At 42.3% G+C, this 16,963-nt stretch overlaps 1 protein-coding gene across 1 annotated transcript in view; it reads left to right on the plus strand.

Annotated features, from left to right (window-relative positions):
- The window catches only part of COL3A1 (collagen type III alpha 1 chain), a 61,824-nt gene that overhangs the window by 42,191 nt on the left and 2,670 nt on the right, over window positions 1-16,963 (plus strand). The window contains exons 24-49 of the mRNA XM_054380955.1: window positions 117-170; window positions 549-647; window positions 805-858; window positions 987-1,040; window positions 1,682-1,735; window positions 2,069-2,122; window positions 2,338-2,382; window positions 2,474-2,572; window positions 2,668-2,775; window positions 3,305-3,358; window positions 4,963-5,016; window positions 5,119-5,172; window positions 5,749-5,802; window positions 6,123-6,230; window positions 6,404-6,457; window positions 6,939-6,992; window positions 8,498-8,659; window positions 8,775-8,882; window positions 9,642-9,749; window positions 10,159-10,212; window positions 10,392-10,499; window positions 11,154-11,207; window positions 11,318-11,425; window positions 13,401-13,454; window positions 14,170-14,277; window positions 15,134-15,416. Of these exons, the coding sequence (XP_054236930.1) occupies window positions 117-170; window positions 549-647; window positions 805-858; window positions 987-1,040; window positions 1,682-1,735; window positions 2,069-2,122; window positions 2,338-2,382; window positions 2,474-2,572; window positions 2,668-2,775; window positions 3,305-3,358; window positions 4,963-5,016; window positions 5,119-5,172; window positions 5,749-5,802; window positions 6,123-6,230; window positions 6,404-6,457; window positions 6,939-6,992; window positions 8,498-8,659; window positions 8,775-8,882; window positions 9,642-9,749; window positions 10,159-10,212; window positions 10,392-10,499; window positions 11,154-11,207; window positions 11,318-11,425; window positions 13,401-13,454; window positions 14,170-14,277; window positions 15,134-15,416 (2,200 nt within the window). The remainder of the gene's footprint in view (window positions 1-116; window positions 171-548; window positions 648-804; window positions 859-986; window positions 1,041-1,681; window positions 1,736-2,068; window positions 2,123-2,337; window positions 2,383-2,473; window positions 2,573-2,667; window positions 2,776-3,304; window positions 3,359-4,962; window positions 5,017-5,118; window positions 5,173-5,748; window positions 5,803-6,122; window positions 6,231-6,403; window positions 6,458-6,938; window positions 6,993-8,497; window positions 8,660-8,774; window positions 8,883-9,641; window positions 9,750-10,158; window positions 10,213-10,391; window positions 10,500-11,153; window positions 11,208-11,317; window positions 11,426-13,400; window positions 13,455-14,169; window positions 14,278-15,133; window positions 15,417-16,963) is intronic.

The following is a 16,963-nucleotide window of genomic DNA, read 5'->3' on the forward strand; positions in this document are numbered from 1 at the left end:
GGTTAAAATCAAGCAGGGAATTTAAAATGTTTCCTTTTGTTTGCATATTGTAACTTAATGCTGCACATTTTAAAGTGAAGAAGAAAACTCTTTTTTTTTTTTTTCTTCAATTGCAGGGTTTGCCTGGAGTTCCAGGGAGTCCTGGGGGCGATGGGAAGCCAGGCCCTCCAGTATGTACACTGTGCAAATATTTCATACTAGCCCTCCTACTGACTTTACCCTCATCCCACAGTATCTACATGACAGGCTGTTAGCAGAGCCAGATTAATTGTCTCTTTTTTTGGTTGTTGTTTCCTTAATCAGAGCACTTTATATGCTGTGTCCTCACAGTAACAGTCCATAAACCTTGTCATTTAATGCTATTTAAAACACAGAGGATACAGAAGCTTAGTTGATATACAAACACATAATCAGCTTTGAGTGACAGTTTCTTCAGCCTGATCTCACCCTCACTCTTTAATGAGGCATGGATGTTCATCTCTGCATGGATGTTCATCTCTTTCACCCAACTGATGTCAAATCTTGATTTCTTTTCTTCTTCACCCCAGGGTAACCAGGGTGAATCTGGCCGCTCTGGTCCACCTGGTCCTCCAGGCCCACGGGGGCAGCCAGGTGTGATGGGTTTCCCTGGTCCTAAGGGCAATGAGGTGAGTGGGATTGCTTCACTTCTGTTGTGCTTATGCTTCATCAGTCAAATGCTGAAATACATTCCTCCATAGTGGGGTTATATCTCATGCTGCAGCTTTAGGTTACTCCATGCTGAGCAAAATGAGTATTTTAAGTGTGATCTTTTTCTTTTGTAAGGGTGCACCAGGGAAGAATGGAGAAAGAGGCCCTGGAGGACCACCTGGAACACCTGTAAGTCTCATTAACATTTTGTTTAATAATCTAATAATGGGATACATAATATTAGCTGATAATAATTTGGTGAGTCTTGTAAAAATTTTGTCAACCCATAACCATAGCCCAATTTTGTCTTTGTATAGGGTCCTGCTGGGAAGAACGGTGATGTTGGCCTCCCTGGTCCTCCTGGACCTACTGTAAGTGTGGTGGTGCCATAATTAAGGCAATTATCATTTATTGCCAAAGTGGTCTGACATCTATAGATAGAGACTGTGAATTTAGGAGAAGGAGAATATGATATAAAGAAATGTACTTTTATGATGGCAAGTACAAGACCTCTTCTTTGCCATTATTTTAATAAATGAATACTCAAAACCTGGTTAGGAGAAACCTGAGTTGGGTATACCTGATGTAAGTTGAAATGAAAAGTCAATTTAGAGCTTTGGGAGGTCTTTTCAAATTGAAGCTGATTATTCATAGAATCATAGAATCAGTCAGGGTTGGAAGGGACCACAGGGATCATCTAGTTCCAACCCCCCTGCCATGGGCAGAGACACCCCACCCTAGATGAGGCTGGCCAGAGCCTCATCCAGCCATTATTGCTCCCTTTAACTTCAATAGCATTTCCAATTAGTACAAATGCAACTGCTGATTGCATCTAACAGTTGGTGTGAAGACAGCAAATACAAACACCACAATACATTAGCCTTGGGATTGTGCAATGTCATCACCAGATGAAGATAAGGCCATGTAGATTAGAGGTGGTGTGGTGGTGTTTCTATGTTGCAAAGTTCTCAGACAATTTAATTTTTTTTTCTCTGTCTTTATTTGACTCTAGGGTGCTTCTGGGGAGAGAGGAGAACCAGGACCATCAGGTCCACCTGGCCTCCAGGTTCTGTGTTTATTGTTGATTGTTTTCTGAAGCATCTAAACATTTACATTAGGGTGCATGTCATCATGATTTTGAAGTAAGACAGATCAACCAAAAATAACAAAATAACAAAATAACAAAAGTTTGTTATTGCCTAGTATGTCATAGTTGCAAACCAAATGCTGGCTCAGTAGATTATGTTGCACAAAACCTCTCCTTATCAAATGAGTACCTCCTCCTTTGTAGAGGAATTGGAAGGAGTTGGGAACACCTTCATGCCAAAAAAAATTGCTAGATAAGAAGCAGCATAATTTATCTATGTAATATGAATGATAATATTGTTCTTTCATACAGGGATTGCCTGGTGGACCAGGACCAGCTGGAGAGAATGGAAAGCCTGGAGAACCAGTAAGTAGGAATTCCCTTTTTCTAAATAACAAAAATTAAAATCCATAAGAAGTACTTCCTAGACTACATTTCCAAATTCAGACCACTATCAGCACTCTTCAGATCAGAGAAATCTGGTTTTAGGGATAATAGACAAGAGAAACAGGGTGCTAATCATAATGTATATTTACTAAGTGAAGGGCATGGATAAATTGCATTTATTTTCTCATAAACAGGGACCAAAAGGTGAAAGTGGAGGACCCGGGTTCCCAGGCCCTAAGGTAAATCATACGGCAATGGTTCTCTAATGACACAAGTGAATGAACCAACCATGAGCCTGAAAGCAAGGAATGACACAGTGCTTTGGCACAGGGTGAAAACGGAATCCCAGGTGAACGTGGTGCGCCCGGCCCTGCAGGACCTCCTGGAGCAAGAGGTGGACCAGGTCCTGCTGGCTCAGAAGGTGCCAAGGTATCCACAGACTTGCTTACTTTCCCACTCTTACTCCTAGCATTCAAGGTTGGTTGGTTGGTTTGTTTCCCTAACTATGTTTTGCTACTCTTTAGGGTCCTCCTGGACCTCCTGGTGCCCCTGGAGGCACAGGGCTGCCTGGCTTACAGGGAATGCCAGGAGAAAGAGGAGCTTCTGGAAGTCCTGGACCAAAAGGAGATAAGGTAACACACCCACATTTGATGCTTATTTAGTGTTAGCTTCCCACAGGCCACTGGGTTTGTTCATATCTTCACTCCTGGCTTGATTTCAGAGGTGCTGGCTGTGTAGCAGGACTGTTAGTAGTGTGATAAAGGTTCTATATGTTAAAACAGAAAGGATTTTTTCCCTGGTTTAATAGAAGCTTAGATATTCTGCTGTGCTAGATCTCTTTGGGGAAGGGTGCATCCAAACAGATTTAGTGAAGCTAATAAACAATGAGAATAGTTCTTGCCATGGGCAAATAGTTTGGTATAGAATTCATTTTGAATCAATTTGGGGGTTTTCTCCACCAAAGTATTCAGCATCTGTTGCTGAACACTGAGCAGAATATCATCCCCAATTTTACACTCATGATCACAATGAGGAAATGTGGTTAGTAACACACCCTCAGTATGAGATCCTCTCCTCAATCATGTTCTCATTCTTCTCTCCCTCCCCCTATGCTTGCTTTTTTTTTCTTTTTAATGCTTTGTAATGTTTTATGATTATTAGGGAGAACCTGGTGGCAAAGGAGCTGATGGCATTCCTGGTGCAAGAGGAGAGAGAGTGAGTAGCCTTTAACCATCTAACAGTTTATCAATTAGCTTCACACAGTCTACACTTAGAACATGAGTAAACTAATAGTGAATAAAGACCATCTAGGAGAGGTAAAGTACTAATCCCATTGTATTACCTCCCAGCAGTGCCAAACTGCTTTTGTGTATTAAATTAGACTTAACACTAGTTTTTGTGATTGCAGCTTCCTGGGTAGACATAATAGAACTTTTTGCAAGCAGAAGATTACAATTAATTGGGACTATTTTTTGGGGAGGCAAAGCAGCAATACAAAAGTAGAGAAAATATTTGTAGTTTCCTAAATCTAGCTGACTGATGAGGAAAATGCTGGTGATAATGAAATACAACAAGACATCTCATACAGAATACAGCCACAGGTTACTATATCTGATATATTTATACATCTATATGATGTATACACATAAAATAGACTCTTGAAATGCATCTAATGAGTACATGCTGGTGCCCTCATTAGAAGGACATGGACCTAATGGAGCAGGTCCAGAGGAGGGCCATGAAAAAGAGCAGGGGGCTCGAGCACCTCTCCTACAAGGGCACGCTGTGGGAGCTGGGGTGGTTCATCCTGGAGAAAAGAATACTCCAGGGAGACCTAATAACAGCCTTCCAGTATCTGAAGGGTTCAGCAAGAAAGCTGGAAAAGGACTGTTTACAAAGGCCTGCAGTGACAGGATGAAGGGAAACTGTTTGAAACTAGAGAAGAGTGGATTTAGGTTGGGCATTAGGAGGAAGTTTACCATGACAGTAGGGAAACACTGGAAAAGGTTGCATAGGGAGGTAGTTGAGGCCCCCTCCTTGGAGATATTTGAGGTGAGGCTTGACAGGGCCCTGGGAAACCTGATCTAGTGAAGTATGTCCCTGCTGACTCCAGGGGGATTGGGATAGATGACCTTTGGAGGTCGTTTCCAACCCAAACCATTCTATGATTCTATAGACATCAAGATGTTGAGTGATAACACATCTAAAATTGCAGCTTGTATGAGTTGGGAAAATATTTTAAAATATATATAATTCACACCGTAAGGTGTGTATTAAATTCTGAAGAAAGAAAAATGACAGGGAGCTAGTCAAGAGAGGTTGAATATATACAGAATCATCACAGAATTGTCAGGGTTGAAAGGGACCTCAAGGACCATCTAGTTCCACCCCTCTGCCATAGGCAGGGACACCTCATACTAGATCAGGTTGCTCAGAGCTACAACCAGCCTGGCCTTAAAAACTGAAGAAATGTGGACTGATTAGCTCTATGAAAAGTTAGGGCAATAGATAACTTTAATTGCCTGCCATATGAAGACACCTAGAAACTTCAGATGGGTTTGCATTAGATTTAGATGGTGAAGGAAAAAAACCAAAAGAAACAATGAGCTGGAGCTCTCTCACAGTGCGGTGTGGGTGGGATGATATTGGAGCATCATTCCAAAATGCAGTGTGCAGCAGCACATTGGCATTGTAGACTTATTTCCATTTAAATATATTTAGCAGTCTGTTTAGACTGGAAGGTAAATAGTATTGATCAAAATGGAGGAAATAACACTGTCACCTTGTGATACCAAATTAATTGTTTCCTGATTGTTTAGGGGAACGTAGGTCCCATCGGTCCTCCTGGTCCTGCTGGCCCACCTGGAGACAAGGTAAAGCATCCTCCATAATGATGTCTGATACTGTAGAGTCGCACTGGTGACTGTCTCATGAGAAGAAGGAAAACATTTAATAATCATTCTTGCTCCTTACAGGGAGAGACTGGTCCAGCAGGTGCCCCAGGTCCAATGGGCTCCCGTGGTGGTCCTGTAAGTGATTGTACTTCTCCTCCAGTATAACTTTACCACGGCTCCTTTAGTCTAGAACAGGCATCAAAGTTGCACCTACCCTATCAGGAACGCACGTGGCTTGAGTTCAAAATAAACCAAGCACATTCAGCTCCTGTTGACTCTTGGGATTTACATTTGCTAAGGACTGCAGAAAACTGGTGCTGTTAACACTGCAAAGAGGTCAGAGGGCTGTGATGACAGGGCAGGGCAAGAGTGTTTCCATCTTATCTTACAGTTAAGTCAACTTTAAAAAATGCTTTTATCTTTACTCTTCAGATTGATAAAACAGTACATTTGGATCTCACTTGGGTCTGGGCTCAGGGTTTATACAGTTGTAAGTGAAACCTCATAAGAAAATTATCAGATAATTTCTGAACAGCTGTTTTGAAAGCTCAGGAGCAGCTTTTGTTTTGGTTTTGTTTAGGTTTTTTTTTTTAACTCCAAAGTCTGACAAGACAAAGAAAGTTCAGTGGTATTCATGGGAGTGTTCTCTAACTTGGAAAGTGAAGACTTTCTTCTTAACCCCTTCCATTGCTGATGTGCTGTTTTCTACAGGGTGAAAGAGGAGAACAAGGTCTTCCTGGACCTGCTGGCTTCCCTGGAGCTCCAGTGAGTAAAATACTTAAAAGCAATTGAATGTGATTATCAGTTTCTCTTGGTTCATCCACATCTCAGAAAGGCTTGCTGTAACCCCTTTAACATCTATACCTGCTACATATATTTGATCCCTTTGCCACTCTTTCTGTACTCAGTCACTCACAGAGCAACATTTCTTTAACCTTCCCTTCCTGTTTTGGGAGACCCATGAAGTTCAACTTCACCTTAAATTTAATATTTAAATTCCCTTTAGAAGAGTATCTGGGTAAAATTTCTCATTACAGTGATATCATTTATATTTCTGAAGTTGTGATACGGTATTTTTTCTACAGGGCCAAAATGGAGAACCTGGTGGGAAAGGAGAAAGAGGCCCACCTGGTCTAAGAGGAGAGGCTGGACCCCCTGGAGCTGCAGGTCCACAAGGTGGTCCTGGTGCACCAGTAAGTTTTTACTGTTCTTTGTTGCTATAAGAAGAGGTTTCTTCAGTTCTCCCTCAGCTTCAAGGTGGCTGGGCCCAAGTGCAAGCATCTGAACTGCCTGAAGCTTAATGGCACTTCTTATGATTATAAACTATTCACCAAATAATTTGCTTTATCTATTTCTTTCCATGTAGGGTCCACCTGGTCCCCAAGGAACGAAAGGAGAACGTGGATCTCCTGGAGGCCCTGTGAGTATCTCCTTGATTTAGTCACTGATAAATTTATCTATTACAACAATCATGTGATGTGAATGAAAAACAAAACCTTCAGTGATTTTGATATAGACAGTTCAAAAATAATGGAAGTGTTCCAGAAGGAGTAATTAAAGTGGAGATGTTTAGTGATCTGGATTGTAATATGAGTAAGATGCCAAAACAGCTTTTGGCACAATGACCCAAAATTCTAACAGGGCTTATCTCAACAGTTATTTGATTTTAGATACCATCTTTGCCAAGTTTCTAAGAGCCCATTAGTTGACTTTTGAGGAACATATGGGACCTTCCCTTGCTAAAACTAAATCAATTTTAAATATTTGTACACTTCTTGTTGACATTTCAATAAGGTTTTAAGCAAACCAGCTAAATCTAATTCAAGGTTATATAAAAATCAATTTGATCAAGTTGTTCCAGATTTCAGAAAATGACAACTGAAATATTCAATTTCTTCTAGGGTGCTGCTGGTTTCCCTGGTGCTCGTGGTCTGCCTGGTCCCCCTGGTAACAATGTAAGATGTCTTATCCCTTTTTCCTTTTATTCCTACCTTGTGGATGTATATAGACATATATTAATATATGACAGTGGATATACCTTGACATGAATGTAACATGTTCTGATGCTTGGACTTAGGGAAAAAATTCTGCAGGAGATTGCTCTCCTCTTATTTCATGTAGAATAGAAGTCCATTCTATTATTGTCCTGATGCTCCTTCTTCTACTATGGTTTACTTTCCAAAGCCCATCAGAGCTAGTGGAGTCCTTCTCCAAGCTCACATCCTTCAATAATTATCTCATGAGACATCCTGTCTTTTCTCTTGCTCTTTTATGATGCAAGAAATACTCAATTCAGGATCTTGAGTCTTTATATACACATTCAAAACTATATTTTGTAGATCACTGTTGAGAATTTGGGGGTTTTTTTGTTTGTTTGTTTGCTTTTGCTGCCTGTTAAGTTTTAATTCTCTTGGGACAGAGGAGTTTGCAAGGATTCTTTTGGCAAAGTTTCTCTCTTATGACATGGTCTACATATAAAGTTTAATCTACCACTCTGCAGTGGCCTGTTACAAAAATGTATGTTGATATGTCAGCTACTTGCAGTATTTTACACAATACGTATGTGTGAAGAAAAGCTGCTTCAAAATATCTTAGTGTGTTCAACATGCAACCTACTTTTGACTCTCAGAGCAAAAAATTAGACTCTGATTTTAGATTCTTTAAAAGTTAAAAAATAAATAGAAAGAATACAATGGATTACTCATTTGAAAATCAAAGTTATGAGTTGTCCTTTGTTGTATGGTAACTGTGATATGAAGTAAAAACTCTTCTCTATTTGAATAAAGTTTTTCACATACTGTCTTATAGTTACAGACAGATGCAAATTAGAATATTCCTGACTAAAGAGTGGGGTTTTATTTAAGGAATCATTAAAATCAATGTAATTATCATAGAATCATAGCATGGCTTAAGATGGAAGGGACCTTAAAGATCATTTACTCAGCCCCCCTTCCATGGGCAGGGACACCTCTCAACTAGACTCAGCTGCTCAGGGCCTCAATTCTTTCCATTGATTGGCTAAGCTAAGAGTTTTAATGAAAGACATTCTGCATGTGTCCAAGACACCAACCTTAAAGATATATGGTCTGAGTGACTGAAGACATCTTCAGGCTCTGCTACTATCTCAAATTTCTGTGGCAGAACAGAGGGAAGGAACATGTATCCTGTGTTGTGTATATTACAACCACTGGGTATCCAAAACGTGCAGGTGTTCGGTTAGGCAAACCTCATGTCCTGGCAGTAGGGAGAAAAAAAATTACCAGTTTTGAAAGTGGTAGGTGAAAGGATTCTCTTTATAAGATCAGGTCAAATTTGGGTTCATAAAGGTTGGGCCCTACATCCACTGTGAGGCAATGACTCAAGCCTGGTTGTCTTTCATGAGGAAAGATCATTATCAGCGAGTGTGTGCTACTGTTTCACATAACACAGCTCACCCTCTTCTTTTTCAAATTATTTTTAGGGCAGTCCAGGTCCCCCTGGTAACGCAGGGCCTGCAGGCAAGGACGGGCCTCCTGGACCCCCTGGTAGTGCTGGCTCTCCTGGTGGTCCAGGACCTGCTGGAACAAGAGGTGAACCTGGCGTACCAGGAGAGAAAGGGCCACCAGGTGCACGAGGAGAAAGGGTAAGCACATGTTCAGCCAGGGACTGGACATGGATTAAGTCTGTCAAGAATTAGAAGTCACCAACTGAATGTTAAAGATGCTCAGTTTTGACTGATCTGACCTTTTCTTAAACAGGGTGCACCAGGGGAACCAGGTCCTCAAGGCATTGTCGGTGGCCGGGGTAACACAGGTTTGCCAGGGCTGCGTGGCCCCAGTGGTCCACCTGGTATGGCAGGTGCCAAGGTGAGAGCATGTTCGCTGCAGCAAGAGCCTCAAAGCTAGCACAATGACCTGCTAAAAATAGCTTAGAGGGACAACAATCAGAGAATCATAGAGTGGTAGGGGTTGGGAGGGACCTCTGGAGATCATCTAGTCCAACTAGATCACCTAGGGCAGGCCACACAGGAAAGCATGCAGGTGAGGTTTGAAAGTCTCTAGAGAAGGAGACTCTACCACCTCTCTGGGCAGCCTGCTCCAATGCTCCATCACCCTTACAGTAAAGAAGTTACTAATAATGAGCATGCTTGGGGCTGGTTTGATGCTTCTTAGTCCAGCTTCACCCACTTAAGGAGGATCATGGCTTATAAACTCCCCTCTAAACAAGATTTGAGTCAGTTTCACCTACTGCAAGTTGTTTACCTTTAGCTTAAATCTCAGTATGTTTCTTGCTTAAATATTATGACCCAAACAGAAATATACTTTCAATTCCTTCCAGGAAAGTTGGCGTGAGGCTTGGTTTGTGTATTACTAACACATAGATCTGTATGTTTTCCTTAACTGCATATTCCTTGGGGTCAAAGGCCTTGCATGATCATTAGCAGCAATCAGGAGGAACTGGTTTGGCCAAGCTTTTTTCTTTCTTGCGTATTCACAATCACCAAAGTCACACCAGCTCTTCATTTTATTTGGTTCTCCTTCATACTCATGCTATATTCATCTGAAGATATCTAATTTGATGGTGTTTCAGTATCTGAAGCAAAATCTTTTCCATTTTGTGCTCAGGGTGAAGATGGTAAACCAGGCACCAATGGTATCCCAGGAGAACGTGGTGCTCCTGGTCCACAAGGGCCTATTGGACAAAGAGGCTTACCTGGAGAACCTGGCAGAGATGTGAGTAGAGATGTGTTAGACCTTTCTACTAGCTTGTGAGGTACAAACAGGAGGATCTGGGAGTAAATATAATTCAAAGTTCCCAAAGCCTCCCTCAAGTTTCTGATGCAGAGGGGCCTGGATAGGTTATGTTCACGTGTAAGGGGTGTAGCCTGCTGACTCTGCTATACCTTTCACTACCTCTGGGCTACATCTGTCTCACCTGGAACTGAACAAGAGACTGCACAGCCTGTATGCCTATAGAACAGTATGGGTCTTACACATCTTTTATGGGCTGCTCCACTTCCAGGAATCCTTCTTTCTTGAAAACTCTGCCTTTCTTTGTTGAGTACTATTTAAGCTCACTGGAAAACAAGCTGTCTGTACTTCATCCAGTTTATGACCAAACTGTACCACTCTTTTTCCCCAGGGTAACCCTGGCTCAGATGGCTTGCCCGGACGTGATGGATCTCCAGGAGGCAAAGTAAGGAATCACCAATATCTTTAGATTGTAAATAAATGCTATGTGGAGATGACAGTACACATAGTTCTGTGCTATGTAACTTACTCCTGGAACCTCTTGGGCTCCACTGAATGTATTCTGTATGCCATAGTTCTGTAAAGCATCAAATTTATTATCCTGTCAACTGTCACTATCTGCAGGGTGACCGTGGTGAAAGTGGCTCTCCTGGCCCTCCCGGACCTCCTGGTCACCCTGGACCTGCAGGTACCAATGGTGAACCTGGAAAAGCTGGTGAAAGAGGATTTCAGGTGAGAGCAAAGTAAACAGCTTACTGCTGCTTTACCTGCTTTTCCTATGCATAGCCCGTTTCACTCAGGAGGAAAGTGAGAATTTGGAAGAGTCATACATTTGTTACTGCCATCATTTCTTGGCACTGAGGACCTCTTTTATAAGAGTATGAAGGGGAAAGACATCACAGTTTATGTCCCTGATAACTGTATAGAAATTAAGCTCCAAATCCACCTACTCCTTAGGATGCCAAAAAAGCACGTAATTCCACCAGGCCCTATCTGAATTTCCATCTCATCTGGTGCTCATGTACAAGTGATGTCATTTATTTTAACTAAGGGAGTAACTTAGGAAGTCTTCACATGATTTCTGAGAAGTGATGACAGCAGCACAGCTTGAGCACTGAGACCATCACAAAAGGAAGAAGGGGTCTAGTGCATGTGGTCTGTATCAGTGCCTACAACAAGCTGAGTAAGTCTAACATTGGTAGGAAAAGGAACTGGCCAAAATTCCTGCTGACTTGATAGAGCGTGTGTTTGTGTGTGTGTGTGTGTGAAGAGCTTTCCCTTGTTTCCAAACAGCGGCTGGCTTTGAATATACTACTTATTTGGAAGTAAAAAGGCACCTAGGCAACTCTATGTGATCCATACCATCTTATTCTTTTTGTGTCACAGGGTCCACCTGGCCCTCCTGGCTCTAGCGGTCCTGCTGGTGCTCGTGGTCCTGCTGTAAGTCATGTTTAAAGTATTTGAGCTATCACACATTCACTGTTTCCTGGTATTTGGGCATTTCTCTCATTTCTTTATGTTTTCTTTTTATTGCAAATCTATTCTTAAAGGGTCCTCAAGGTCCTCGTGGTGATAAAGGTGAACCTGGTGAACGAGGCAGCAACGGCATAAAGGGTCATAGAGGGTTTCCTGGTACACCTGGTCTCCCTGGTCCTCCTGTGAGTATTTTTTGCATTGAGTTGGAAATGACAGCTGCTCTTAGTTTCTGTGGGATAGGTCCCAGGTAACTAGTTCACCTTAACTGATTTACTGAGGCAAGCACCTCTCCTGTGAGGACAGACCGTGAGAGAGTTTGGATTATTCAGTCTGGAGAAGAGAAGGCTCCAAGGAGACCTTATTGTGGCCTTCCAGTTTCTGAAGGGGGCCTACAAGAAAGCTGGTGAAGGACTTCTTAGGATGTCAGGTAGTGATAGGACTAGGGGGAATGGGAAAAAAATAGAAATGGGTAGATTCAGATTGGATGTTAGGAAGAAATTCTTTCCCATGAGGGTGGTGAGACACTGGAACAGGTTGCCCAGGGAGGTGGTAGAAGCCTCATCCCCGGAGGTTTTTAAGGCCAGGAGGGATGTGGCTCTGAGCAACCTGATGTAGTGGTGAGGTGTCCCTGCCCATGGCAGGGGGTTTGGAACTGGATGATCCTTGAGGTCCCTTCCAGCCCTAACAATTCTGTGATTCCATGATTCTAACTTGTGTAACTTGATTCTCAAATGTGTTCAAAAATCCAGATTCCCTGGATCACCCTGAAATAAGTAACAATAAAGAACTGGAAGAAGCTGCTAAGAGCTAAAGCTGAGTTTGCTGTAATACCTTTCAGCTGTGCATCTGCTTTTGTCTGGATGAAACACTTTTGGCATTCATTTCTAAGGCTAGTCCTGATTAAATTATAAAACATAGAATTAGGGATTGAAATATCCGTGCTTACTAGAAATCTGTGCTAGAGAGATAACTAAGTTCATAGCAAAGCTCAGAAGCCAAATGTCCCTCTTCTGTTGAGAATCTTTACTAGGGCAAAACAGGCAAGAAATTGTTAACTACTAAATCATAAACATCCATTACCATTTAGAACAATTCTTAATAGAGCTGCTTAGAGCTTCCTTCCAGTACCTAATAGCATCTTACAGGAAGGCTGCAAAAGGACTTTTCATAAGGGTACTTAGCCACAGGACAAGGGGGAATGGTTTTAAGATGAAGGGAGAGTAGGCTTAGACTGGATCTTAGGAAGAAGTTTTTCAGTATGAGGGTGGTGAGACTCTGGAATAGGCTACCCAGGGAGGTTGTGGATGCCTCTTCCCTGGGGGTTGGTCAAGGCCAGCCTGGATGAGGCCTTGAGCAACTGAGTCTAGTTGAGAGGAGTCCCTGCGAACGGTGTTTGAGTAGATGATCTCTAAGGTCCCTTGCAACCTAAGCCATTCTATGATTCCATGATTAATATCTAAGAGAACTGAAGGGTAATAGACAGGCACAGTCCAAGTGTTTATGACAAGTACAAATTTAAAAAGAGATTTATACATACTGAAAATAGCACTCATGGTACAAGTAAGAATCAAGACACCAATACTTAACTAATCTATGAATGGCAGCAAAAAGATGGATGCTAACTATCATACCACCACCACCACCCTGTTTAACCATACAATATAACCCCTATAACATGACTTTAAAACCACTCTGATAAATTCTCATTAACACTGTGGCAGCACAATGCTCCAGAATGTTTAAACTTAGTTCTTGGCAGTGCATAAATAGAGCAATTTTTTTTTTTTAATGCATTTGGAGACAAAAATGTTTGCCAGATTATCTAAATAAATTTATTGGTAATATGATTAAAACTGCAGCTTTCTGAGCCTGGAGTGATGTCTTCCTCACTGAATGCAAGATATCATCCAAAGCTCATTGGTGTTGGTTGGCTTTCTTGCATTCTGGATATCACATCTTTAATATTTTCTTCATATAGAGAACATTTGATAGTTCTTTCTGGTTAAAGACTGGCAACCATTCTCTCTCACAGACTTTTTTTATATACTCTTAAAGGTGTTTCACATAATCTTAAAGATGTTTCAATATCTTTATTTAAGGTACCTCCAGCTAATTCCATACTGGGAGGTATATGACTTACTTGTTTTGTCTTCATAGGGTCCCCTGGGTCCACAAGGTGCAATTGGAAGTCCAGGAGCTTCAGGTGCAAGGGTAAGAAAAATTATTTGCTTAGCATAACTTAAAGGAAGAGTCAAGATGTGTGTTTTAAAAGATTAAAAATAAAACAACAACAAAGACATATTTAGATCAACCATTTTAAGAAGCAACAGATGAAGAAAGGGAAAACACCTTGATAAAATGCTGGAATGTGTCCAGAGAAGGGCCACAGGGATGATCAGAGGGCTTGGAGCACCTCTCCTATGGAGACAGAGTGAGAGAGTTGGAATTGTTCAGTCTGAAGAGGAGAAGGCTCTGAGGAGAACTTATTGTGGCCTTCCAGTATCTGAAGGGGGCCTACAGGAAAGTTGGTGAGGGACTTTTTAAGGTGTTGGATAGTGATAGGATTAGGGGGAATGGAGCAAAACTAGAAGTGGGTAGATTCAGATTGGATGTTAGGAAAAACTTCTTCTGCATGAGGGTGGTGAGACACTGGAGCAGGTTGCCCAGGAAGGTGGTAGAAGCCTCATCCCTGAGAGTTTTTAAGGCCAGGCTGGATGTGGCTCTGAGCAACCTGCTGTAGCGTGAGGGTCCCTGCCCACGGCAGGGGGCTGGAACTGGGTGATCCTTGAGGTCCCTTCCAGCCCTGACAATTCTGTGATTCTAAAATATACAGAAATGTTTCAAGTAACTCACACTGTATTTCTGAATTTGAGATTACCTGTTAAAACTACTTTAACCATATTATTTATGTTCAACCTTGTTCTAGGGCCCCCCAGGACCATCTGGGCCACCTGGAAAAGATGGTAGAAGTGGCTATGCAGGTCCAATTGGTCCTCCTGGCCCCCGTGGTAACAGAGGTGAAAGCGGCCCTGCAGTAAGTAAATCCTTAGGAATTGTTCATGAATGTCATGGTTTGACATTGGGTGCCTTTAAAAAAAACATAGAATGAGGACTTCCAGGAGGTCCAGAAAGTCCAGGGGGTGGACACAGGAAATGATGTTGTTTCATTCCCATAACGCCCTGCATCTCCAATATAAAACCAGACAGCACAAGCTGGACACCACCCCTCCCCCCCTTCTTCTCCCTCACTATCTCCCTTCCCAGCGGGCTCCCTTATCTTGCTTTGCATGGGAACTGGGCTTGGAGCAGCCTGGTTGGGGCCTAGAGCTGGCAAAGTAATTTCTAGCTGTGTCATTTTTGGCTGGGGTAATGGATATGCAGATAATTTGTAGGTCAGTGTAAGTACTGCTGCACTGGGCATTGTGTTAGTCCCAGATAGGCACTGAGTCTGCTCCACACAATGGGGAGGCAGGAGCTCCGTGTCAGAACACAGACTCCCTCTGTGTCTTTGGAAGCTATGAAATGGCTTTCCTGGACTCCTCTAGAGAGTGCTGCAAAGACCACTGTCACAATCACTTCTTCTAAAGCCAACAAATGGTTATTCTTTGGATTTCAGTGGAAAGGGCCTCTTCTCCTTCCCAAAGCCCAGGAAAAAAGAAGGGTACTCACAGCTTGATAAAATCAGGAAAAATCCAATTTTTAGGAAAACAAAGGTCTGGAAAGTGTAACAGATGTTTACACACAGCAAGTGTCATCATTTACTAAATAAGTAAATTAAATATTTATGTGAGGACTCCCATTTTTTGAAGATTAGGGACCACATAGACTTTAGTTTCAACCTGTGATCTCTCCTCAACACTATGTTCACTTCTTTTCTTTTTCATTTTAAGGGTCCACCAGGCCAGCCTGGTCTTCCAGGTCCTGCTGGTCCTCCTGGTCCCTGCTGCGGCGGTGGCGCAGCTGCCCTGGGCGCTGGTGAAAAAGGTCCAGTGGGCTATGGGTATGAATACAGAGATGAGCCAAAAGAGAATGACATCAACCTGAACGAGATCGTCTCTTCCATGAAATCAATTAACAACCAGATTGAAAACATCATTAGCCCTGATGGGTCACGGAAGAATCCAGCTCGGAACTGCAGGGATCTGAAGTTCTGCCATCCCGAGCTCCAGAGTGGTATGTTCAGTTGTTATTTTCACCAGTAAGCAAGTCCTGGGGTTTTATCATGAATGCTTGTGGTGGGTTGAAATTACCACACCCACTCACCCCCAGCATAAAATAGCCAGACCAGCTCAGCTGAAAGCAAAGGAAGCTGGTCTGGCAATTTTATTCTAGGGGGGGTAATTTCAACCTACCACATTCATATTCATTGGTGCCCCACGTTTGGGTGCCAAGGAATATAATGTGGTGGGTTGAAATTCTCCCCAATGTAAAACTGCCAGACCGGCTCAGTTGGAAAGCAAATGAAGCTGTATTTACAAGCACAACTACAGTCTAGAAATACGGGATGCAATGAATAATAGACTATTTACATATATGTACAATTTATAAACAGCACAAGAATCCCCCTGGATAAAACCAGGGGGTTAGCAACAGCTTCCCCCTCCCTGATCCCTTCCCTCTCCCCTGTACATGGGACAAAAGAAGAAAGAAGAAAAGCAGAGAGCTGCTTGTTAGTACTTAGCCACAAGAAGAACACAGCCAAGGTCAGCAAAGCCAGCAGAAGCACCAGCTAGTATCTGCCAGAGTGAAGGAAGGCAAAAAAAGAGAAAAGTTAATTTATACAATTAGCTTTATGTTAGACACCAGGCCAATGGGATCATTTAGACTTGATCATTATTTTCCTTTTTACATCCACTGGTAATTTATTTACATTTTTCCACATTTTGCTCAAGATCTGTGGAAAATTTTCTAGGCACAGCCTAAAACTACCACAGGGCTTTTCGTCTTTGAGTACTTAAATGCAGAAATCAGCTACAAAAAGTTGAGTTTTCTTTTAAATAAAGGTAATAATAATAATTTTATACCTTAATTTACTCTGCATTTACACAGTAAATACACTGACTTCAACTTCACTCCTTACATGCTTAAAAGTGAACGTTTGCTTAAATAATCTTATGGAAGCAAAAGCCGTGACAAATTCTATTTTTATGGCAAGTGTCAGTCATTTCACAGTACTCAGAACTGAGTATACTATAGTATAACCCAGTATGGTTTTATATCATCCTGTGGTGTCTCTTCTGTCAAAATTCATCACAGGATCACAATAAGTTAGGTGGTGGAAGGGACCTTGGGCGATCATCAAGTCCAACCCCCCTGCCACAGCAGGACCATGGAATCTAGCACAGGTCACACAGGAATGCATCCAGATGGGGCTGGAAAGTCTCCAGAGAAGGAGACTCCACGACCTTTCTGGGCAGCCTGTTCCAGTTGAGGTGGAACCTCCTGTGCTGTAGTTTATATCTATTACCCCTTGTCCTATCACAGGGTGCAACTGAGCAGAGCCTCTCCCCTCCCTCTTGACACTCAGCCCTCATATTTATAAACATTGATTAAATCCCCTCTCAGTCTTCTCCTTTCCAGATGGAACAGCCCCAGGGCTCTCAGCCTCTCCTCACAGGGCAGTGCTCCAGTCCCTTCATCATCCTTGTAGCCCTCCATTGAACTCTCTCAAGCAGATCCCTGTCCCCCTTGAACTGGGGAGCCCAGAACTGGTTACAATA

This window comes from Indicator indicator, chromosome 5 (genome assembly GCF_027791375.1).
Source record: "Indicator indicator isolate 239-I01 chromosome 5, UM_Iind_1.1, whole genome shotgun sequence".
Taxonomy (NCBI): domain Eukaryota; kingdom Metazoa; phylum Chordata; class Aves; order Piciformes; family Indicatoridae; genus Indicator; species Indicator indicator.